At 41.7% G+C, this 26,063-nt stretch overlaps 1 protein-coding gene across 1 annotated transcript in view; it reads left to right on the top strand.

Moving 5' to 3' along the window:
- DENND2B (DENN domain containing 2B) overlaps positions 1-26,063 on the top strand; it is a 124,733-nt gene that overhangs the window by 94,587 nt on the left and 4,083 nt on the right. The window contains exons 14-18 of the mRNA XM_054171666.1: positions 4,407-4,484; positions 7,022-7,162; positions 10,134-10,282; positions 24,347-24,524; positions 25,565-25,606. Of these exons, the coding sequence (XP_054027641.1) occupies positions 4,407-4,484; positions 7,022-7,162; positions 10,134-10,282; positions 24,347-24,524; positions 25,565-25,606 (588 nt within the window). The remainder of the gene's footprint in view (positions 1-4,406; positions 4,485-7,021; positions 7,163-10,133; positions 10,283-24,346; positions 24,525-25,564; positions 25,607-26,063) is intronic.

Raw genomic sequence — 26,063 nt, forward strand, 5'->3', positions numbered from 1 at the left:
ACTCTACAGCAGCAGGCTTCATAGCACGATAGGCCAACTGGCGTGATCCAGTGAGGACAGCTGTCTGCGTCTTCTGCAGGGTCTGGCATTCTGATTCCTATGTTTATGAAACAACTATTTTTTGTCAGCCTTGTTATCTTTTGGCATGTTGGGATATGAACAAACTGCTCCACTTGTGCTTTTCTGCCTTCAGATTTCGGATTCTTCCAGACCCTTTTTTGGGGTGTGTATGCTAAAACTCTGCCAAAACCACCTCAAGGGATACAGTGACAATTATGTTCTGTTTGTATTACAAATCCTGTACAGTATCCCCTTTAAATGTATTTGTATTAGTTTGTTTCATTTTGGAACAGGATTAGAATGGAATGTAACCTATTGTACCACAGCAAATAATCTGCACTTCCATAGACAGTATGAAGTTTTCCAGCTACATCTTGTTACCTCCAAGGCAATCACGTAACAGCTCTCCTACTGACGTGATGTGAGAAGCATGCATCTTCACACAGAAAGAAAGGGGCTAATACTTAGTAGAGGTACCAACTCACTACTGTGCCATTTACCTGCACATAAGATTTTTCTTTAATAACAGTGATTAATTTAACTTTCTTTTCATGATCATGAGTCTTCACAACTTGCTAGGCTCTTTTCTAGAGCTGTTCCTTGGCTGTGGCACTGTGATACCCACATGTCAGCAGCAAAGGGGATTTGAGCAGCATCTGCTGAAGGCTTAGCCTCACCTGGCCAGTCACAGCCCTGTTTTACCCTCTCTACCTCTCTCTTCCCTTTCATGTACAAAATGCTCTTCCAGCACTTTTCTAAGCTAAGACAAGCTGGCCCAGGAGTCAGTGGAGGAGCAGATGCCTGAACATGAAGTGTGTACCTTAAAACATGAAATACAGCCACTAGGGTGGGGCTAGGTCATCCTCCATTTCCTGAGACAGGGGATTTTGTTACACTGTGAAAGCAACTTTTGTGGGATGCAAACCAATTTTTATGGAGCTGAAAAAAGTTCCCTGAAAGACCTTGTCTTCCCTTTGCCACCTTTCCTCCATCCTGCCCTTCCTCAAGCACCAATGACAGCCTTGTGCTCATTGGGTCCTCTGGCATTAGAAACTCGTTTCACATATAACAAGATGCCTTGAAGACAAGCTTTTGGATTTTAAACACCTACAGTTTTCTCCAAAACATTTTTCCAAATTTCTGCTTCTTTGAGATGGCAGATAGGACTGTGGTGCTTATTTCTTGCTGTTGATGGGTCTGGTTTTGCTGCCTATCCTGGGAGAGGAAGTGCAGAAGGGAAAACTTGTTTAGCCCCCATTGCTTTGGTTCCTCTGATGTCAACATGCTAGGACTAGCATTCCCCAGGATTTTTCCTGACACCCCACAGCCTTTTCAGTAACTTAAAAACCCCAAACCACCGAGTTGTGTGTCTGAAGGGCTGGTGAGTATGCATGCTGCAGGGACAGCCTGCTGTGCTTGGAAAGTAATGTGTGAGAGACTCAGCACTGTGCCAGACTGGGAGGAGATCTCAGAAGGCTCTCTTAGATTTCAAGCACATAGGCAGAGAGGTGTGATTTGAAAGAAAAAAATGGCAGGCTTATTTTTTGGAGCAAACCCCTCCTGTTTCTCCTGCCAAAGCAGGTTTTGGAGTGGTATTCAGTAAAATTCAGATTAAACTCACTATACAAAATACTGTCTGAGCCACTTGCAGACCAGCCCTAGGGCAGATCTCAGCTCCCCAGTCTCATTGCCAAGTTCTTGTCAGTTTATGTTCATCCTCTTGGGAAACAGTCTTGTTATCAACAAAACTCATTAGCATTTTCATTTGTGATGCTGCACTGTGGCTGAAAATATCTTGGGCTCCATGAAAACAAATGGAAAACAAATCAAAACCCAAACGTCATTCCCTCTGTCTTTCTCTCCAGCGCACCAAGGCAGAGTCACTCAGATGCCTCTCAGCTGTGTTACTTCACCAGCTACCCTGAACTGGACCTATTCCTTGTGTAGAAGAATGAGCTCTGGAGGACATGACTCTGAGGCTTTGTTAGCTACCATGTAGAGGACACAGCCTACAACTTGGAAGAATTCTCTTCAGGGAAGAGGGGAGATTAAACCAGTACTGTTGGCCAGACCCAGTACCCAAATTTTCCCTAGAGAAGAGAGATGAATCCAGGCAGAGAAAGGAGAGAGTGTCAAGTCCCAAACAATGATTTTCTAGGAAAGAAGCAAACTGAAGCACAATAAGCAGGTGCTTTTGCTTGCTGCTTTTCACAGGTGATTTGTGTGCATCTGTGAGGCTCTGCTGTCTGCAGGAAAAAGTCTCTGAAATAACAGAAAAGGATGTTCTATATGATTAGTGCAAGGAAGGAAGGAAGAATCCCAGCTCTCACAGACATGTAGCCTTTAAGACATTTGAAAGCAATGATATTTCATAAACGAGAATCTTTGAGTAAGCACTAAGCAGTTATTGTTTCTGGTCTTATTGATGACCCAGGAATGTGATGTTTTTATTGGCACTCAGTGAGACAGCTCTTGGTTGGGAGCTGTCCAAGGCTCCTGGCATGGCCTCGGCATTCCTTCAGATTTGACACAATGATTTTAACCAAAATCCCACATGCTTGATATAATCACTCAGTGCTTTTAGAAAGGGTTTTATACCTAATATGGACAAAAAAGGCTCTGCTTTTTCAGAGATGTGACGTATAGTGAGCAGGTTTGGATCCAGAAATAGACTGACTCATCTGTATTCACTTAGCTTTGGTATTTTTTTTTGGTGGTCTTTATTATAACAGGCAGGCACCTGCTGACTGTCCAAGTCTAGATTGTGATATTGAGATTTAAAAAGCACATCTACCCCTCAGTTTCTCTTGATTGATGTCTGTGTGGCAGGTGAATGTCAAACCCACCATGGGGAAGTTAATCACTGTATCAGCAGAGTCTGATGATGGGACAAAGATGAAAATACACTGGTCACTGATACAGAGAAGATGATCAGCCAGTTTGGCTGAATGTACAAGTGGGTAGAAGCTGATGGAAACAGCTCCTTTATCACAGTCGTGATTAATAGAGATGATTCTGTCACTGCATATCAATAATGTACAGCTGTGCAAAGAGGTTAAGTGATACCAAGAGACTCTTTTACAGACCCTTTTCACTCCATGCAGCACAAGCACAGCTGACTTCATGAGATGGAGGGAAGTAGGCAGTCTTGCCTGTTGTCTCAGTGCCCAGTTTCCACTTTTTGCTGCTGGGATACTGGGGTTTGCTTGTGTACCTGCAGCTACTATCTGGACATGATGGATGGAGCTCCAGGACGATGCAGTGTCAGGACTTCCTTGCTTTGTGTTTTGGGTCTATAAATGACTCAGTCTGAAGTCAATAAGCTACTTTGTTTAAAAAGTCCCTAGGAAGCATGTGCCTGCTGATCTGGTAAAAATCAGTTGCAACTACACAAAACTGGAATGCTGCATTGCAGTTTGTTAGAAATGAAGTGGGAAGTTGCTATGCATGGATGTCACTGCCATCTGCACACATGGTACACAGGCAGACAGCTTTCTGCACTCAGGACTTGCCGGTGAGGATGCTTTTTCTAACATGCTCAACATTGGCTTAGTTCTACTTGCTTTCCAGTAAATAAGTAGTGGTACCCTTCTTTCACATACAGCACTGACAGGCCTTTCCCTGAAGTGGTGCAGGCAGGGCTGCAAAGTCCTATGAGGGACATCAGTTATGACTATTTAAATCATTTGCTTCTGTAGGAAACACCTTCAACAGGATTGTTGTAGAGTATGGTCTTCATAGTTTTTTGGGTTTTTTTTTATGACAGGGAGGAGAGTGAAGGGGGTGTGTATTACTACATGTATCCATACTAGTGCTATTTACGAGTCTCAGGTTTATCACGCCTTAATCTGAGGAAATTAGTGAGTTAGCTCATGCAGTTTGCCTATGTTTAGGTCTATGATCTTGCTTTCTGCAAGTTCAACTCTCTTTGAATATCATGAAGTGAGGAACTAAGGCTGTCATAACTTGCCTTAGGATTGTAGTTCTCATCTTCCAGCACATGGCCCCAGGGTGGCCCTCATGCGGCAGCAGAAGCAGAGGACAATGATAGCACAGGCATGAGTTTCAGTCCGAGTGAAATGTGCTTTTATGTGAAATGTGCTGGAGTGATACTGGAATACGGCTCCAATATGCTGTGATTTCCAACTGGATAAGCACTATTTACACTTCTTAGTTTCCTGTCTTCTGGAAGAAATAAGATGCTTTTCCAAGAGGAGATATTTTGATGGAGAAATGGATAGCGAAAGATGTCACATGATGGCCAACTGTGTGACCAGAGAGAGAAATGTATTTCTGTGTGGCTCCAGATTAACATACAGTTTCAATCTCCTTTTTGCTGTTATCAGCCAAGTGGAAAAGGCCCACGCCTACCTGAAGTTTATTGTGTCATCAGCCGCCTGGGATGCTTTGACTTGTTTTCCAAGGTAAGATTATTTTCATTTATTTTTTCCAATATTGCTTTTTAATTCAGTTGTTTACTGAGGTATCCACAATGATGAACCAGATGAGAAGAATTTCTGCCTCTGACGGGAGACAACTGTATTTTACAGTTGCTCTTTTGGATATCCCTATTATTGGGTTCATCAAAGAATGTCTTAATACTTCTGTGGCTGAGGCAGCACTTGATTCAAAGAACATCTGGGTGTCTGTATGATCTGGCTGACTGAAGTTTTTTCCATTGTTTTCTAAAGCTGTTCTGTGCTGAGCTGTAATTCTTGGCATCCACAGTTTGAATGATGGGCCAGTACCACTTTTACTGCAATACCCTGTGGAATGATGAGGTTAAGACAAAAAAGATTATTTGATAAGCGAATTCTATATGCTTAATTCTATTGACTGCTAGGAGGCTACGAAAGCATGGATAAACTTTTAATTGGCCTCTGCATTAAAGAATCCAAAGCTGCATGGTACGCTGCTGTGGTTTACACAGCTAATACTTCTCTTGACAAGAGTTTTGAGACAATGAGCACACTGCAGCTAAACGGAGGGATTGAATAGCCATAGATACAGTTAACTGCCAGTCAGTTCCAGAGCCACAAGCATTCTTTTTTCTTTTAATAAAACCCCCCAAACCTATTAAAATTAACTATGAACATTTCTGATTGATTAATGTTAGGGCCTCCTAGTCCTCTGAAAGCGTGTCCTGCAAAATCCAGCGAGCACTCAGAGTATTGTATAGGATTTGCTGGTGATCTGTGGAGAACAATGAGATGTCAAATGGCTGCCTTCCCCTTTTCCAATTTCAGTACAGTGTTCACAGAAATGTCTTAATTTGCCAGAGATTTTCACTCAGATAGGACAAATGTTACAGAACTCGCACAGATTTTTCTTGTTCACTTATATAGGAATACAGTTGAAAAGAACATGTAAATCATTTGTGTTAATAAAAATCTTAGCATTTCTGTGCTCTAATAATCATACAGAATGGTATCTTCAAAGCAGGTTTCAAGTTTTTCTAGATAAAACTTGAACACTCAATTGTACCTTCACAGAATGACAGATTTGTCAGGGTTGGAAGTGACGTCAAGGGTCATCTAATTCCAACCCCCTCTGCCATTCAACTTTCATTAAGTGCTTCTTCTCATATGTGTTGTGAAGTTTGCTGGAACAGGGATATGACACATACATGGCCACCAACTCCAGCAACATAAAGCATCAAACGATGACTGCAGAAAAAGGAATATGTGTTGGGCATGTTACAACCAGTTGCCCCAGTGGGAAGTAGTAAAGAGCCAAGGCAACTGATTGTGTTTGGTGGGGACAGTTGTTATGCTGCAAATTACATCAAGAATGAAATTCATAACTTCATTTATAGTTATCTGCCATTTCCAGGGACTGGAATGCAAGCTATCTACATAGGGTCAGCTTTTCTTTAGTTAGATCTTTACCATGTTGCAAGAGGAGGGGGAAACTGTGCACCAGTGCATGCCTCTGTTGGCACTTGGTGTCACTAGCTATCACTGAGTCACCAGCCTGTGCTCAAGTATCTTTTAATGTTCTGTTTCAATGAAAACCATTTCCAAGAGAAACAAGGGAAAATGCCTGGCTCAGACACACAAACTTTTGTATGGCCTTTTCCTCTTAAGTGATGGTTAAAAGATCACCATTTCAGGTCAAACCACTAACTTCTTTGAAGCTTGCTTTCTCATCTTCTTTAGGTTTATCATCTATATGGTCTGTCTAATGTGGGAAAACTTAGCTGTGATATAATTTATGTTGGCCAATATGACCAAAGAGAGAAGAAAATAACAGTTCTCTCTGTCTGTAAAAAGTTCCATCTGCTTATTTCAAAACTAGATTGCTTGTTCTGAATCATATCAAACAGCAAATGACCTTAATGCAGGCACACAGTCTAAACAGCTGGGCATGCTTCATGAGGCTGCTCACGGCTGGCTCCAGCTCAACACAGGCTGCAATGTGACTGCAGCTACCATGGCTAGGACTCTTCCAGGAGCACTTTCCTAGTGGACCTCTGCTGGTATCATCATGTGGCAGAGTTTTTCTTGCTGGCCTCTCAGTTTAAATTGAAGAGCTTCTACTTAATACACATTTCAAGAGGTAACATTTGGATGTGATGCTGACCTGGCCTGTGATCGTGGGATTTGTCTTGATCTTTGTCTCCTTCAGCTCACACTGTTGTTCAAGCAAAATCCCAACCACGTAGATCCCTTTTACCACGCTGAGTTGTCTTTCTCCTTTACAGATTTTTGTTTATTTTTATCTTGTCTCTGTGTTAACTGCACTCACAAACAGCCTTCATTCTGTAACTGGAACAGGTACTGGTTTTAGAGTGTGATTGAATCTTAAGATTTTACCAGTAGTGAAGATATGCAAGGCAAAGAAAAATTAAGTTTAGATCTGCCATGTGTTTAGGCACATGTGGTTCAAAAGATGCTTCAAAAGTGTATGTGGTGCTGACATATTCTGTCTCCTTGTCTCTTATGTCTCACTAATGGATTAGATCTTGGATGAGGTTGAAAGGAGAAGGGGAATATCTTCTGCCTTGGTTTATCCATTTATGAGGAGTCTGATGGAATCTCCTTTTCCTGCACCGGGAAAGACAATCAAAGTCAAAACCTTTCTGCCTGGAGCTGGAAACGAGGTAAAAATCAACTGCAAACATTAAAAGCTGAAGGCTTCCCCCTCACCACTGCCATATCAAACAGCAAAAGAAAAACAGGAGGAGACACACAGAGCAGGGCATGTAAGGTGGCACACCCTCAAACTGAGAAGTGCAGGAGCTGCAGCGGTGTTGATATGTTAATGATCATTCCCATTGATGATTATAGGCCAGTTTATTGTTATGTATTTGTTATTTTGCATTTATTAATAAGCTGTATTTTACAAAAAAAGCTGTAGCACAAATGTCCTAGTATGCCTGGCCTGCTGTAGTTAAGAGACTACAGTGCTCCTGGGCTTTATCACACAGATAAGAGGCAAGTACAAGTTTTCCATGCTGACTATACTTGAATAGTTCAACAGCTTGTTGTTATTGCAAAGCTCATTACTGCTGGTCCTGGCATTAGTAAGAGGAGTGACCAGCAGTGCTTGGATGGCTCTTTTTGGCAATAAATACCCTTTAATTGGCCCTCAAAGAAATAGTCTATATTTGGAAAAGCATGTCATGAAAGTTTGTGTGTGCACACATATAATAGATTTCATTTCCTTTTATTAATGACTCAAGGAGCCAGAAGCCCAGCACTGTACAACATAAGCCTTCCTGGAAAATGGCAATATTGGTGCCTTGCCTAAAAACATTTTTGTAATTTGAGGCTTGCTAGTCATTTGCCATGTCAAATTCTGCTCTCTGGGTGTCCTCATGTAAGTAGGCATTAGCTCCACTCAGATGGACAAGCATATAGAGGAAATACATTATTGCTCTAGGGACAGAATTTGGCCCAGTTAGTGAAAGCAGGAAAAAAAAAATCCCCTCTAGGGTTATTTTACACTCCTGAAGGTTAGTTTTACAATGCTATTACTATTTTAACATTGACTCATATTCTCTGCAAGTATAATGACTTTGATAGAGTGGGCTTGTAACATCACTTGGTTTGAAAAGTAAAGGGTTCCTTGCAGAAGTGACTTGCAAGGCATTTTTAAGGCATGAGCATTATCTTCCAGAGAAGCAAAGGAAAACTGAAAGGCTGATTGCAGTAACAGTGATAAGATCTGATAATGCTTTTTTTTTTTTTGTTCTGAATATATCTGGGAACCATGGATCTGCAACTTCTCTATTCACTACTCAAGTTTCTAAACTCTCCTAGAGAAAAACATTGAGATAATTCCAAACAAACAAACAGCTCTTCTGGCTGAGCTTTGCTCTCTGTTATGCTAGTACAAACTCGTTATTTAAATGGAATGCACTAGCTTAATTAGGAACAGAATCTTGTCCTTCCATTGTGGCTCCTCTGGCCTAAACAAAGATGGTGATTAATTGGGATGTAGACAGTATATTTCTTTGTGATGAGCAGACTGAAGCAGAAGGCTTTGCCAGGCAAAAGAAAACATCCATGGCATTTGTAAAAGCTGCTATAACTTGCATTGCATCCTACCCCGCAGCAAGATTTTAGTGCTGGAAGTTTTGCAGTAAAACCAGCTTCTCAGGATTTGGCACATGAGCATGATCTGAGCTTGCAATCCCAGTGCTAAGGAATGGAAGTGGGCACCTTCCTGAATATGAGAAAGAGGTAGGCAGGCAGTGTTTCGTGAAGGGGTACTCACGGTATGCCATCATTCCACAAACTGCTGTTGGAGGCAACACCCAAGTGATGGGTGTCTAATACTCTGGCACCAGAATGTTTCTGCCTTTCAGGCTTAAAAGAAATCAATTTTGTACACAAATACTGTTCTAACTGTGATTTTCTTTTTACAGTCTTGTGTTACTGAATACAAACAATATTACAACTAAACTGGTATGAACTAGTTTTGTTTCCAGTACCCTGAGGTCTTGACAACATCCTTAAAACAGTGTGTTTGTGAGGAACTGTGAAAGGGCTCTCCCAGTTTAAAACCAGTACAGTATGCTCATGGAATGTGGTGTCATGGTCATGAAAATGTAAAAGTAGTCTAAACCAATAAAGTGACAGTTATTTTTAGGCATATGGAAAGGAGGATATATATGTATGTGTGTATATATATATATGTTCCTGTTACTATGTCTTCAGAGATTTCAACATAGCTTCAATTTGGCCAGCTTTTCCCTTTTCCCTTCTATTTCCTCAAATTCTTCAGCAGTTCATCATTTGCTCTCTTGCACTTCATATTTTTCTCCCTCTGTTACTCTCTTCTTCATGTGATTTTTCCCTCCTCTTTTTTCTGTCCTTTGCCTTCAAGTTCCACATCTGAGCATGTCAATTGCAGAGTAAAAGGAAGATATAATAAAGGAATCAAGCAAAAGGCATTTGAGAAAAGGAAGGAGAGGGCCTGAGGTCATGGATGAAGTATGAAAATTAGACTTTAAAGGGATGTCACAAGTCACCATCTAAGACCTTGTCCTGACTCCCCAGTTAAGTATATATATGTACATATCTTTATGAAAAACAAAAATGTTTTCAGTATTATCTAGTGAATTATGCATCACACAGGAGTGAAAATGAAATAAATTTGGTTTAAATTTTGCTTGGCCTCGAAATTCAGGCCCTGATTCCTATCTAGATGTGAATTTGAATTGCTAACCAAGTTTATAACCAAATTTGCTTTGTCTTTATGGTCGTTTTAATCTGGTAAGCTTCTGGCTCCACTGCTTCCAGTTCCTTGCTTCATATGCTTGACTCAGCCAAGCTTTACACCTCTGACAAGGTGTTATGCTTCCCTTGGAAATGATAACAGATTTAATGCACTCCACTGTACTCTGGCAAGCAGACTGACTCGATAGCAAATTGTATAGTGCTCCGTTTCCGTGGAGTCCTTTGCCTCCAGTCTCAGTTTGCAGAAGAGGATGGGGATCTTTCTATTTGTCCCCCCAACAGGAAAGCATGGAATGGTGCTAGAGGGCCAGGGCTGGGGCACCAGGTGCCCCTGGTGCTGTCAGCGCCGACCAGTGATGCTGACTGGTGTTTGTTGGATACGTTCAGGTCATTGAGCTGCGGCGGCCCATGGACTCACGCCTGGAACATGTGGACTTTGAATGCCTTTTCAAGTGTCTCAGCGTTCGACAGATCATCAGGATCTTTGCTTCCCTCCTGCTGGAGCGCCGTGTGATTTTTGTAGCAGATAAGCTCAGGTAAGGGGCAAAGGGACCTGAAGCACACGCTCGGGACAGTGCTATCGCTGCTTATGATATGACTTTATGATATGTCCAGATTGGTTGTCAGATGTGGGGATAATTGTTCCAGCAATGGAAGTGATTTGCCTTGGGTGTGGCACACATTTGTTTGTTGTCATTAGATATAAGCCTCTTGCTCTGACTTTCCTGGCAATACCAACACTCACCTGCTTCATAGTCAGCAAATGTTTGCACAGCATTTTGAAGCAAGATAGTCCTGCCAATATTTAATTTCAGGTTTTGGACAGGGTACTCATAAATAATAGCAGAGCTTGTCACAGAGGTGCTTCAACTTGTGGTCATGCAGTGCAGCCAGGCAGGGAATTGGGGTGCTGAGAGTTCACCTGGTTTACTCCACATGATACAGAGAGTTTATAATAGGCCTAGGTTTCAAATCCTGCACTACCAAACCCTTCCAGTGGGAGTGTTAAGAATGCTATTATGGTCCATCCCAACTAGTTAGGATATTTTTCTTTATGCTCACATGACCTGAAATTGTTTGCTTTCCAAGCTGCATCTTAGGCTCCTTGCTACATCCTTTCAACATGCCTCTTGCTTCCCTGCACTTACATTGCAATCTCCCCACTTTGGATTCTCTGAGGCAAGAACTTATCCCAAGGTATAAGAAGTAAAAGCAACAGGTCACAAGTCCATATGGTCCTTACCAAGGAAGTGGGAGCTCTGTGTGTAGGCTGCAGCAAAGTATCATGCCTTTTTTAGAGGCCTGTGTAATCTATATAGAAAAGTGTGGACATCGTAAAGAACACATTCTTAGCTAAATAGTAAAAGATGGCAGATCAAGACTGTAATTTATTAGACTTGGGAACATCCAGTGTCTTTTAAAAGGACACAAAAGACTGTATGGGTGGTTAAAAACACAGATGGATCTACCCAAACAAACTCTGTTAAACACTTTATCAGCCCCGACCTTCTCTGAATGACTGCCAGAAATAATAGCTGCCCTTAGTGGCCGCCAGTGTATATAATAGCACAAATACTTTGCATAGTAAAAGCTTTACAACCTTTAGGGGAGAATTTCTTAAAGCTGCAGACCCTTCACAGGTTATAAAGTTACTTCCTTAGCTGTCCTTTTTGTTCAGAATGACAGGAACATTTTTATATTTTTTTCCTCCCTTCCCTGTCAGTAACTCTAAGTTTGAATGACCATTTGGGATGACTTAATTTCCCATAAATGCCTGTGTAGCTAGACCAGGGCTTCTGCAGTACTTTAGTAGGCATGTGGGTTACACTATGAGTAAGGGGCAGGTGGCTTTTGAACACACAGTTGGTGTGTTCCATCTGACTGTTCCTACAGCATGCTTAATTGCCTCACCCTGTCTGTTTCTATTTTACCATTCATTTTGCAGAATTAGTGGCACCCACAAGTCTGACTGTGACTCAGAATGTTCCTTCCTTGATCTGAGTATAAAATCACAGAAATGGTACAGAGAAAATGAGGGCTGTGCCATGCTGCCACCAGCTCTTGTCCTCCCTCAGAGTTCTCAGTTACTCCTTTGTGGTTTGGCTGATCCATGGACTGCAGGCACAGCTCTCCAGGGATGGCTTGCTGTAGGAGTTATCTTCAGTTGTGAGGACAGAAAACAGACATTCCCTGGGACTTTCCTCTGGGACTGCTGGCCTAGACCATGACATGTTGCGTTTCTGGGCGCTGCTTGGAGAAAGCAAGCAACGCTAAGCCCACTTGGACACAATCAAAACAGCTTGGCTTGGAAAATAGCTAAGTTATCAATGCTGAGGGCTCATGGTAACCCAGGACATCATCAGGCAACTAGGGTTCTATACAAATTGCAAGCCTGACTAGAAGCTAAGTGCTCAGACTTGCCTGGGCAATTCCTTTTCTCCTGATGGCTGACTAATCCTACAGGCCTCAGAGCAGAGGATGGCAGCATCCTGCCTACAGGCAAAGCCCTGCTGCTCTCCCTTTTGGCACACAGAAATAGGGCACCAGGACCAGACAAACAAGAAAGTATGAAGATCCCTTTTGGTGAGCATGTATTCAGGCACTGCATTCTCCTGCAACAGCTCTTATTGCTGAGATGAGGGTGACCCATCTGGTTAGAGGCCACCAGCATGTACTTTCAGAAGGGAGAGGATTCAGGTGGATCCAGGGGCTTATGAAGTTCCATGGTTGCTCCTGTAATAAGGGACAGGACCCTTCTTATACAAAGGCTTAGAGCTGTATACTTTTTATATCTCTATGTACCCTCTATTATATACACATAATTTCTTTTGTTTAAAAAGAGTGTGACACAATCCAATGTGGTAGGTAAGGCCCTGGATTAAGACTTGTGAATCCTGAGCTTTCCTTCTGAACCCTCCAACCTGCTGTGTGAAACATGCTGGAAAAGTAGCTCCTCATTCTTGCGTTTTGCCTGATCTGTCTGGGATTCTGAATGCTCCAGGAGGGAGATGGCTTCTTGCTCTGTGTGTGTGTACACAGCTCTATTGGTACCGTGTGGCCCCTCTCAGCATGGAGATCTAGGAGGTACTGTAAAACAGAAACTAATAATGAGTCCTTTGACAAAGGCCTGCAGAAATTGATAGAGGATTTAAATTCAATACTTACTGAGGCTTTCATGGTTTAAATGGGGATGAAGTCTAAAATGAAACACTCTGGCTTTGAGCTAATAACTGTCTGTCTTGGACCCTTTGCCTTGTCTGACACAGATTTTGTTTATGGGCATCATGGCTGAAACTGAAGTTTACCAGTAATGTGGGGGTGGGAAAAAAAAAAAGTGAAATAACTTACAGGTCCAGTCTGTGGGCCCAAAGAATGAGAGCAGGAAATTAAAAAGATTTTACAAGGGTTTGATTTCTGCATGTACCCAAAAACTAGCTTAGAAATAAATGATGTTGAGGTTTAGGCTTCAAACAATGAGATCCAATGGGCTTTTGTGGCTGCCTGTTTAACAGGTCTCCAAGCAATAAATGATTTCACACATTATACAAATTTGGGTAAGTCATGCCTAGTGAAGTGAGATTCATTCAATAAATTGTTATTTATGGTTCTAACAGTATCTAGAATGTGAACATTTATAGTCTTCGACCTTTGTGCAGATGAGTTGCCATTTTTCAAGACAGAAAGTGATGCTACCAGCAATGAGGAAACAGTAGTAAAGTTTTGAGTGACAGGACTGTGAGGCTTCCTTGGGTAGGTATGTGGCTAGGCCTGAGGATTTTTTTTCCCAGTAAGTTGCTTATATATTTTTTCTGCTTGAAATTTGGTGAACAAATCCCTGATTCTATTTGGCAAATTCAAATTAAATTTTGAAGTTAAGCAGTGACCTTTCTTTTTTTTTTCTTTTTTGCTTTTTCATTACTGGTCAAGAAGACAACAAATTAATAACACTAAAGATGTAACCTAAAGCTCCAATCCCTTAAACATCTGCTGAAAGGACAATTTAGATGTCATGTCCCATCCCAGTTCCAATCCCCATCTCATCCAAGAGCCCCTATTTATATTCCCACCAATTTTCCTGTTCACCTCAACCCTGAAACAGTCCCACAACTGCCAGCTGCTCCAGTGCAGTCCTCTGGGGTTTGCAAGGGTAGGCAGCAGATGCAAACCCACTGGCTTCTGAGGCTCAGGGAACATTGGCATTGCTGCAGGCACAAAGGTAGCAACAGAAAATAAATAGAAAACAAACACTGGAAGAAAAATATTTATCTGCTTGTTTCAGTTTTATGCTAGGGAAACAAATTGGTGGACTTTTTTGCTGAGGAGGTGATGCAAAGTCTCTTTTTCTTTTCCCCTGGATCTTTGAAGGGGAGGAAAGCAAGACTTTGGGCATCTCAATGTCCCTTTGTTATAACCCCATTTTTCATAAATAAAACTCACTGTATTGTGAAGGACTCTCAGCATATTTTGCTTATATTTCACATGTGGGTCAAGACCAACACCAGCTGGAGTCAGTGGGAGTGTTTGGATGAGTCTTTTGCTGTGGGCATTAACTCTTAGAATATTCCTTTCAGCGGCCTTTTCTGAAGCTTTAGGGGGCATAAAATGCTTTTGTAGAGTCCCCACTCTGGTAAAATACAAAACAGTTTTTAATTGTTGTGAATTTTTGGTTTATATGACATATTTCAGCTACTTAGGATGAATCAGGAGATGAGTCTCAAGGGAAAAATCTCTCAGTTGACAGCAATGGGTTTTATGCTCCTAAACCATATAGGTGATCTTGGAAATGTACCCTAAAATGAAAGTCCTGGGAGATGGGTACAGCAGGGTGTTGGGGCTGGAGTTGGGCAGGAGCATTGAGATGGGCAGACTTCAGGCTGGTGTTGCCACTGAAAGGTGTCTATTGTGCACCATCCTTAGGTATGAGCCAGCTGAATTCACAGGACCTCATGAGATAGTATAAATTTTTGAATAAACACACAAATTTTCACCTGTGTGCAAGGGAGATCTAAGGGAATGAGGGTGAGGCAATGTTAGATGACCATAAACTTCAGTGCAGCTAAAGTTCTTGCATTTAAGTGTCTTCCTCCCTTAGGGAGGACCACAGATGACTTTGTCTACCCAAGGAGAGGTTTTTTCCCTCATTGTTTCTCTGCCCTTCTGCCAGCACACATCCCTAACCCTTCCCAAAGTATTTTGGACTGCCAGGAGGAATCTTATCTTCCAGTACAACTGTAGAAAGTCCAGGCAGATCCCAGACCTGGACAAAGGTTCTAGGCTCCAGACAGAAACATTGACTAATGCAGGACAAAGCATAAATATGTAAATACTGGGGGAAGTCATCCCACAGGCACGTCTCTGTTAACTTTGCAGAGCAAAAGGGGAGCAGAGTGTACTTGTGTTCAAGGGCAAAGGCTTTCAGAACAAACAAAGGCATTTCCCTAATCTCGGGGACAGAGACAGTTTAGGGCTGTCCATGTTATGCCCGGGATGGCTGGGGAGAGCTGATGCTTGTCCTCACATTTGACTCTGTTGTTTTGGGACTTGAGGCCATGCTAGAATGCAGCACAGTTAGCAGTTGAAAGGCAGCTTCAGTGCCTTCCCAGTAAAACAATATTAGGGATCCTTTAATCTAGCAGACAAAATCGTAGCATGATCTTGTAGCTCAAGTTAAAACATGCAGATTTAAATAGGAGGTACGTAGAAGTGTTTTAGCAGTAAGAGTAAACTATTGTTCCTCTGCCTTGTAGCAAGGTCAAGTGGAAAGGCAAGAGTAGCTAAACTCTTGAACAGATTGCTAAAGGGAAGGCTCATTCCCTATTTTCTTATTGCTTATTTTTTATTAACAAAAGTAGAATATAATTCTTATAATCAGGGCAAAGATAGGCCTAACTACACTCACCTGCTGCCTGGGAATGCTCCTTTCCAGTAGTCTGACCTATTGTAATGCCTGGAAAATCTGCCAGCCTGCAGCTTAAAAGATAAAAACATGTGTGTTAGAACAAAGAGAGAATGTATGCTCAGTAAACACACTGAACTTTGGCCACTAATAAAGGTTTCCTTTACTTTCCCCTGTCACAGAAACCTCCACACAAAAAAGGTGAGAGAAATTTGACAACAAATACACGCCATAAAACCACTTGAGGGAGAATTTACTGTTACCAGTCTGTAACTGGTCTGTACAGTTTCTGAGCACAGACTGAGGAGACACAACTATGTCTTTTCTTGGTCACATCTGGCACAGCCCTGTTTTGAGCTACAAGTCCAGTTCTTTGTCACAGGGAAAGCTTTTTTTATAGTTAATAGAGGTGCATCAAAGGGGGAGAAGTTTAGAGATGCAAGCTACTGTACCTGTGGGATGTGTAACAGCTCCCAGATCTAAACTCAAGAGAAGTATTAATGGCTGACATTTCTTCTGGTATTTTTTCATCCAAAGATCTTGCAGTGCTTTCTTGATACTGTCAGGATTCTTGTACTTGTATGGTCTGACATGCTGAACATAAGCTGGAGAATTTCTTCCATCAATTTCTGCAGAGGAAGGAATGAGTCCTTGTATAATTATCCAATATGTAACCATGCCTAGAAGACACCATTTAGTCTACAGCAAAAACATCCATTTCTCATGCAAGTAACCAGAGTTTCCATTCCTCCAGTGAGAGCCAGATCAGCTCCTGTTGAGTGATTTTGAACCTCAGACCACCCCTGCTTTATCTACAGGAGAACAGCTTGCAGCTCCCTTCATCTTTCATAGAAGCAGCATCCTCTGGAGTCTGAGTCTCTGTTGCCTCCCAGTGCTTTCCTTTTGTGAGGCTTTTTCTCAGTCCAGCTGCACCATGAGGTATCACTAAGTAGAAACATACATAGTGAAAAAAAACCCTTAAACCTTCTGTAACGTTTGAGTATTTGGCCTGATGTAGCTGGAATTTCTTGATATTGTGCTTCTTTCTTTCTGGCCAAACACAGCTCATAGTCTTTGAGTAGGACACTTGTGTGCAGCCCAGTGCTGCAAGATGCTGAGTGTCTTGTCTTATGGCCTGAATGCTAGAATTGTTCAATGTGATGTGGAATTGGTGGTTTAAGGTAACTTGCAGAGCTGTCTCTGAAGAATTTTGAGGTAAGTTTTGTACTTTATTCCCCCCTCTCAAGAGATTCTCACATTTTGTACCACTTGGATTGCACTTCTTTGGCACTTAGATTGTCTGATGACTATGCCAACAGAGGAGCTGTACATAGATAGCAGAAAAATGTCAGGCAGAAGACAGAGCCCAAGAAACAAAATGAACTTTCTAAGTCTCTGGCTTAAGATTCTGCTGTCTCAGAGAAAAGCAAACCAATAATAACATTTTAAATCTGCAATAACCTTCAATGGCATTTTTAGTATGCCATACCACAAAGGGGTAGAGCTTTGTCTGATTTTTTCCCCCTCTTTCCTCCTGCCCTCTTTTCCAGTGGCATTTATTCATGTCACTTAGGGCTTTGGCCAAGGCTCTACAGAAGGAAAAAGTAAGTTTTCCACTTATGATTTATGCGACAGAATTCCCCCTCCTTTCCCCTTTCCCATGGAAGTGAATGGGATAAGAATTCTCTTCTGGATTGCTCATTAGCGCACTAACCATATGACAGTAAGTTGCAACGTTTCCTCTAGCTCTCTATAACAGGATTTAGATAGATCCCCTCTCTTCAGTTTTTGAATGAGAAGGGTAAGGATTGGCTTTTTCTTCCTTTGTTACTACCTAGAAAAATTCTTCATCCTACTTTACAGCTATCATGTTGGTAATAGTGCAATGATTGCCTGCAAATCTGAAACCACCAGTCTGAACATTAACAAGGACTGGTGGGACCAAAGGTCCCAGTGTGGAAAGAACAAGTCACTAACATTCCTCTGGAGCACCTGGGCCAGAACCACTTTTGTTGTAGATTTTTGCTAAGAGACTGTCCTGTAGGACTAATTGGGTAACTCTGTGGGCACTAAGGATAGCTTTCCACTTAATTTTTATTTATTTATTTTTGTAACCACCTAACAAAGCTTGGGCAGGTGGCTGATGTGTGGAAGCAATGACTTTTTGCCAAAAATCCCGTTTGCTTGAGCTTTCTGGAAAGTACAGTTGAATGCCAGTTCCTTGAAAAGCCAAATCCTTGTTCTGAAGGGCACTTTGCATGTCTCTTTCTCCAGGGACTTTCCTGTGCCTCTTACACAGAAATATTACAGAAGCAAAAATTAATGTCTTTGTTAAAACCACATTCCTCTTTAATCAACTCTGCTTTCTTTAAAATTAAATACTTCAAAGTTGTTCTCCAAGAGAGAGATCTGACAGTGCATTCTCTGGTCTGCATCTCCCAGCTCTGTGTGATGCAACGTTGCGTGTGTGCCATGAGCCAGGATTGTGGCTTGCAGGCTATCTGTGGGACCTCAGACTGTCACTCAGGTGTTGCAGGAAGGGAGGAGCTAGATTCAGAAAATGCAGCTCTTAATGAAGTAACATAATTTACTAATTTGTGTAAAGTTATGGTACGTTTTGGGAACTGCATAAATTTTGGTTTGCAATATTTGGATTAAAAACAAACATAAAATAGCCTTCTGCATATTCAACATGACCCATGCACTACTTCTTTGATAACATCCCCTAATGAGTTACAGAATACTGAAAATCTGAATTACTTTGACAAGTCCAGAAACTGGGTTGTAACCACTGTGTTTATCATAAAAAAGTCTCCTGCCTGGCACCATCAATAGCACAGAGGAACTGGTGTCTGAGCTCTCTGAAACTCACCTTCAGCAATCACTGGACTGTGTCCCACAATAACTGCATCACTGGTGTCCCACTGATAAGGAACTGCAGTGCTGCTTTCAGCAGACAGGTGAAGCCATTCTGAAATTGTTTTATGAGAACTTTACAAGCTTGGCTTTTCTCAGACTGCACTGTAGAAAGCACCAGATAAAACCTGAAGTGTGACTCATTTCTTGGAAAACAAGGTATGGGTTTGGCCTGTTTTCATAAGGGAAAAAACCACCATTGAGGGGTCTGAGGGTTAAGTAGCTACGCTCTTTGAGTTGTAAGCATAGATTCTGCAAAAGACAATAATTGATAATTGGGCTGATGTGATGTGGAAAATATGCATTTCCCCCTCAGTCTGTGCCCCCCTCTCCCCGCTCGTGCTATCGCTGAGGCCTTGGTTGCACTCTGTTGAGCTATCACAAAGGTCACTTGCAGCAAACGTGTCAGCATTCACATTAGGACAGCCACTGTGACTTGCTCAGCCTTTCACCCCTGGCAAAAGAACAGTCAGGTTCTCACTTCTGTGTCAGGATGCTGCTTGTCGTGTCAGGGAAGCCTGGCTCTGGAGGCTGATGAGAATGGTGCAACAGCAGTATTCCTGGTTTGCTAAATCTGTTGTCCACCCTAGGACATGTTTATATCTGGAATAATCTTTTTTCGTTGTCAAGTTTCTGTGTAGAGTGTGGGATTAAGAGAGAGTCATTAGCTCACTGCTAAGACCGGGCAATACATACTACAGTCCATAGTAGACGGGAGAGATTTCTCATTTGTGCTCTGGAGACCTCTTTACCCAGTTGCAGAGATCATCTGTAGCAGCATTTGTTGTAGTGTGTGTAATGATTAAGTTATGAAATGTTTAGAACTGGCTGCTGCATTTTAGTTGGCCCAAATAGACTTGGCTCATCACGATCCTCCTGTGAATTATGTGTCTTGTGCTCAGCCACGATCATATTTACACTAGGGAATTCCCTGTTTTATTTAGACAGCAGGAGCAGAGTGTTCTATGGGCAGGTCTCACTGACATCAAGAGAAAAAGTATCCTAAAATATACACATAGAGATGTGTCCATATCCAAAAGATGGACAAATCCTTCCAAAAGAAGGATGTCAGATAGAGAGATGCTCAGAGATACAGTATTAGCTGCGTACTGTAGGACAGCTACTAATGACCTTATGTCACGACTCTTAGTTTACCTCATACTTAATTGTTTGCTTTTAAAAAATTAAATCACAATGCAAAATATTACTCTGGCTTTTACAGTCTAAACTCTCTCAAATCTCCATGTAATGTGTACCCACTATTTTGATGTTAAACATCTCATTGCTTATTCTAGAGAAAGGTCAGACATAGTGACAGGGAATCCAGAATGTTCAGAACTTCTTTCAAGTTGCACATGCAGCCACTTCATCCTGAACTTCCTGCACCTACACAGATTTTCCCAAAGGTCAGCTCAGAAGAGGTGCCTTGGCAGTAGCAGAGGAGTCCTCCCTGTCTACCCCTGCATGGAGATGAGTCCTTTACAGAAGGATTCTGCCACAGGCAATTCTCAATCCAGGAGGTTGAAATCTAATTATTTAATTTGAAATCATATTACTGTATAAATAAATTTAATAAATATGTTAATAATATTGTAAAATTAAATTAAGATTACTTAATAGCTTAAAAAATTACAATCTCTACTTCCAAATGACCTTATAAAAGCTTGAAGGATTCTCTGTACTTTGCTTTAGCCCTGAAGGGCTTCTAGAAAAGTGAAAAATTATTCAAATCTCAGAAGCTGAAACATGCCTTGCTGAGGAGAGGCTGACTTTACAGCCATTCAGAGAGCAGGCAGTGCACTCACAGTTCAAAAGGGGCTATCATGTCTTGTGGGTGTACTTGCAGACTGATTTCATGAAAAAGAAAAGGTCTTTGAAGCTTCATTTCAGCAGAGTATTTCACCATAATGAAATACTTTGAAAGTGTGCTGAAATTAATAATGAAATAATGAAGTCGTGCTGAAATGCTTTGCTGAATCAAAGCCCAGCCCGGCATTTCGCCTGTCCCCTCATGCTTTGTTTTAATTGGCAAAGCCAGGCATGAACTGGTTATAATTCCTGCTGCTCTGTAACCCTCAGAAGTACTTTATTTCCTACCAGTGTCCAGATAAAATTGCTGCATTGGAATTAATTTGAGTTGAATAGCAATAAGCTGATCTTTGGTTTGATCATAATATTCAGTCTCTTGCGTACAGGTAAATATAACTGTTGTGGAGGAAACTTGTCTTTTCAGATGTGTGTGATAGAGCTTTATCCATCTCTCCATTGGTTTATCTGTATCCATTGGTTTCCTTGATGCTTGTGTCATTCAGTGCAACCAGTGACTGTCTCATCCCTTAGTTTTGCATCCCAGCCTCTTTGCCCTCAGTTCATGTTTCTTTTTCACGTTTCAGATCAAACACTGAAGTAGGGTTTTTTATTCAGTCTAGTGCATAAGAGGCATAAGAAGGACCAAACCCTCAGCAAATTGCAAATAATTTTAAACAAAATTACAAACATGGGAAAAAAGCAAGCTGGAAGAAGTGGAGTGGATTGCCTGTGTTTTGCAATCAATTGAAACTGGGTATTTTTCTGTTCACTAATTCTGCTGTAGCAAGCAATTGGGATGAGTACAGGCTAATAGGATGAGTTCAGTGGTGTAGGCTGTGTAGTATGGCTAGATAATAGCCATTCTCTTATCCCACAAAACTTGCAAACACAGTCACCTTTTCAGTCAATTACTGTTGGTAGACTTTGTGTGTACAGTGACATGCATGCAGAACAGCCTGTAACTGACAGATAGGAGATGTGCTGCTGGCTTTAGGCAGAAGGCCACTTCAGCAGCCAGAGCACCACAGGCCAGCAGAGTAGTCCAGGTCTTTGGGGTAGGATGAGAGCTTGGTGTTAGTGCTGTGGGCATTGGGCAGTGGCACTGGCCATGTGTTGGAGGGACACAGACACCAGTGTGGTGCTGGCCCCGGGCCATGTGGGGGTGGCCAGGGCCCAAGCACCATCACAGCTTGTACCCCACTAGTACATGACTCCAGCAGCACTTCTCCTCTGAGCTAAGTGATGGTTTATGCTCCTTGTTAGTTTGGTTTGTTGTGCCCATGTATAAAATTACCTGCATATAGGTAATATAAGAAGTGTTTTTCAGTAGAATGACAGCTAGAACATTAAGCAGAATTCCTGTTAAAACAGCACAGACCCAATGAAAATGCCCACTCCCCAAACCAGCTCTCTGCATTACCAAAACTGCCCTAGACCATTAAAAGTGAAAATATTTTTGAAATCTAATTTCTTTGACTGCTCTGTTGCTTTACTTTGTGTGCTTCACACACCTGAAAGAAAAGAAATCTTCTGCCCTTACTTCTCATTGCATACAGACAAGAACAGTGGGACAATGCATGGGTTGCACATCTTGAAAGGAAGAGCTGGAGCAGACTTGGTCTGCCAGGGCATGGCTTGCTTTTCAAATTCACCAAACACAACTCTCATGAATGATATCCTTTTAAAAGAATCTGAGCCGTATTTTAGAGATTTTAACTGGGATTCCCTTACATCCATCACCTCTGAATTTTACCTTACCGAATGCAGAAACCTCACGCCGATGTGAAAGATGTGTATCCTCTCTAAATATGAATCTTTCCAGCTACAGAAAGAGACACAGGCACTTTGAACAAACAGGAGCTGCTAACAGCCTGTGGGACTCTGGCTGCCCTCTGCACAAGCAGTGCTTGGGAGGGAGGGCAGCAGGCGATTCTGGAGACCCAGAGTTCAGAGCGAGTGTTCCATGGGGGTCAGCCTGGGATGTCTCATAGGGAAAGATTTCCTGAGGGTAAATATTGAAAAACGTGTGCAGAGCCTTAAAATGCACAGGGCAAGGTATGGACAGGGGCAACAGTGTGCCCCACAGGATGCTGCTGGAGCAGAGCAGGCTGCTGCCACTGGAGACCCCCCCTGCATGGCTGCTTGCTGTGCTCGGCTGCTGCCTTGCCCCAGCTAGCTCCCAGAAAAACTCTGGAAGAGAAACCAGTGTCCTGGACTGGAGACTGAAGCCTCCCCCAGCGTGGGAATAGCACACAGGAGAGGATGCAGGGGCTGATTTACGTCACAGCATCGCGTGTAAAACAACAACTTACAAAAGGGCATTCTATCGAAAGGAAAAGAGCACTAACTGAATATCAGAAGAATGTTTGTTTTCCTGCTTTTAGCTTAATGTGGCCCTTTTTTTAGTCACTCAGCAAAGATGACTGAATTTGTAGTAGCTGAAAATGCCACAGAGTTATTAATGTCAGCTTGAGAAAGTGCTGGGAGTCTGTACCATGCTCCACAGCTCTTCTGAAACACACCACTGTGCTTGTTATGATAGGCACTCGAGACCAAAATAAGAGGCAATGACAGCACTGCTGCCTGACATTAAAAAAACCCAAACAACTCTTGGAGAAGTACATAATTTTACAGGAAATGCGTGTCAGGCAACATATGCTACAAAAACATGCTGTGATTGATAGTTCTTAAAGGAAATGTCAAGTAAAACCAACCCAATAGTTTATCTGCAGTAAAAGACACCATTTGCCCTTCACCAACCTTTTCTTTATTTGTCCTCTATTTCTCACTATTCCCATTCAGCAAGCTTCAAAGGTTAATCACTGACAGGAACATACAGGTGAAACCTCTCCTGGCCTAGGAATAATCAACTAGAAATGCTCATGAGGGTTGTTCTAGTGGAGGTCTGATGCCACCTAAAGTCTCCACCAAGTGTTGCAGTAGTGTAGTGTTACTCAAGCAGTAACAGCTCTAAAGTGGTTAGTTAGTTACAGTTCTTTGTGGCTACGTTAAGCACAGCAGAACTTTGCCCTGTGAAAATCAGCTCAGTCATGCTAGACTGGGTGAAAATCCAAATTTCTGTCATCCCCAGCCTGCACAAAGCAGATGTTGTAACTCAGTCCAAAAATCAAAGCTCTGAAATGGAGGGCCTGCCTTTGTTCTCTTGATGCAAAAACTAGCTTGGTAATGATGCTCCTTTATTTCTAACATTTGGAGACCATGTGACTGTAAAAGGGAATCAGATTCAGCAAGGGAAGGACAATGAATGCAAGACATTTTCTATGAATGATATCAAGCCTTAATGCTTAGGGAATACCAATGTGTACTTCAGAGTACTCTACTGAGCAAGGTTAATACCTTTTATCACTAGAGTTGGTCAACAGCCCAAATAAAATATTGCTGCTGTCATAAAAATATATAAACTTTTAAAAATGTCTTGCTTTTACTAGGCTTTCTTTGGAGTAAGTATTGATTATTAGGTTTGCTTGTGGGGATTTTTGTTTTGTTTTTTCTTTCAATGTCTGAGGAGGTTTTCATTTGGATTTGTTAATTCTGTGCATTAGAGCTTGACATAAGAATATTGGTATTATACAGTTTTACTACTGACATGTTTAAAACAACAAAGAATTGAAGAATTTAATTGCTTTTGGATTTTAAGCATCATCCAAAGTGTCTGCTATTGAGTACTGTTTGGAACATTAAACCTGGTCTTCTGGATCAAAGGGTCTCCTCGCTGCTATCATGAAACAAATTGATTCTAGATTTTGGGCTTTATTTTCAAGTTACCTAGAGGCAAGCATGGAGGAGAAACCACACTGTAAAACAGAGTGCAAGGGACTGAAAGAGGACCCCGGCTGCCTGAAGTTAGAAGTGATGGAAGTGCCCCTCAAGTACTTGCTAATTTTGTCAGCAGGTGGTGGTTGTTCTGGAGAAAAAAAAAAAAGAACCTTGGCTAACATGGTTGTTCCTCTCTCTCCAGCACACTCTCAAGCTGCTCGCATGCCGTAGTAGCCCTGCTGTACCCCTTCTCCTGGCAGCACACCTTCATTCCTGTTCTGCCCTCATCCATGATTGACATCGTGTGCTGCCCAACCCCTTTCCTGGTGGGACTGCTCTCCAGCTCTCTGCCTAAACTGAAGGAGCTGCCTGTAGAGGAGGTAGGAGTTGGCATCAGAATTTTTTGCCTGAAGTAAAGCTGCCCTCACCCTGGAGAGGGCCTGCACTCACACATAAATTCTCACATCTTTAATTTTTAATCTGCCTCTTTGTTTTTTCTTTGCCTACTTCTCATGGGCGACTGCCTCTTGGTAAAACCACAGTAATACGTTTAGTTTTCTCTTATCTCATCCCTCTTCCCATACATGGCACCTTGACAAAGAGAGTGGGTGTTAACCTGGTCAGTAAATACATACAATGTAAATATGCTGATTTGTTCTGATTTTGTTGTGCTTGGAACAAGAACATGATGACATGAAGTGCCATCTGCTAAGACAAATATTAATGCTAATGGAAGTTGTATGTGAAGCCATAACCAGCACAGAAAATAAAATCTTAAAGGCTTTTTTTGTTGTTGTTTGGGGTTTTTTGTTTATTGGTTGGTTTTCTAAGACCTTGTTAATACTACATTGGAAATTAAATGAGAGCTGTACTTCATCAGCTCTTCCAGGAAAATGCCACCAAAATATTCAAGTAATTTTTGAATAAAGTTTTCTTGTGCTCACTTTCAAGGCTCCCTGTGCCTTTGGCCCATGTGAATCTCTGCTCTGTTTTCCTCACACTTCCCTAGCATTGCTTCCTCACACCAGCTCTGTCTCTCAGCTTTGCTGCTTCATCATCATGAATATTTGACACCCTTGCCCTTTGGAAGCCCTGCTGCTTCAGATGACACTGTTTTCATTAACCCCCTCTGAAATTTTTCATCTGCACCTTTACAAAAATGATTTGCAACAACTTGCTTAGGTTTAAGAAAACAAGGCCTGCCTAACCATTTATCTGTTGTATCTACCTATGATAAATTAGATACTAAACTCTAAAGAAAAAAAATCATTCTTGTTCAATAAATCACACAACAGTAGGAATTTGATTCATGTTGAGGCTTGGGACCATTCAGATCATCTTTCACTATTAAAAGGCAGACACAAATGAATGTTTTCTGTCTCTTCAGATATATTTCACTGTAGTATTTGTTTTTCTTTAGGCTTTGATGGTTAACCTGGGATCTGATAGATTCATCAGACAGGTAAAGTATAGCTCAAAATGTTACCACACAGTCTAAGAAGCTGTTTAATCTTACAGTGTGATTAGGTTTATTTGATTAGAGATGCTAGGCAGGAATTATGCAGTGGGAAAGAGATGGGGGTGGGGTGGGGAGGGGAAGTGCTTGTTTTCTATTTCATATGCAAAAGGGACCCAGGCTGTGACTGTCAAATCAAGAACTTATTTGCAGCACAAAGATATCATCCAAAAATAATAAAGTCTTGCTAGCAAGAAAACTCACACTTTTGGAGGCGAAGAGAACAAAAATTGCAGTGAAAAGTTGCTGAGTGAGAGAAGAGAGGTGAAGAATCAGTTTAATGTGGTAGGAAAAGCAGAAGCCTTGTAAATAGGGAGATGAAGGTTCGCCATCTCCTGATAGTAATGGGGCACTAAATGCTTTAAAAAATGTTAACAGTCTGCAGGTTAGATGAGTAAACTAT

This window comes from Dryobates pubescens, chromosome 22, assembly GCF_014839835.1.
Source record: "Dryobates pubescens isolate bDryPub1 chromosome 22, bDryPub1.pri, whole genome shotgun sequence".
NCBI lineage: Eukaryota > Metazoa > Chordata > Aves > Piciformes > Picidae > Dryobates > Dryobates pubescens.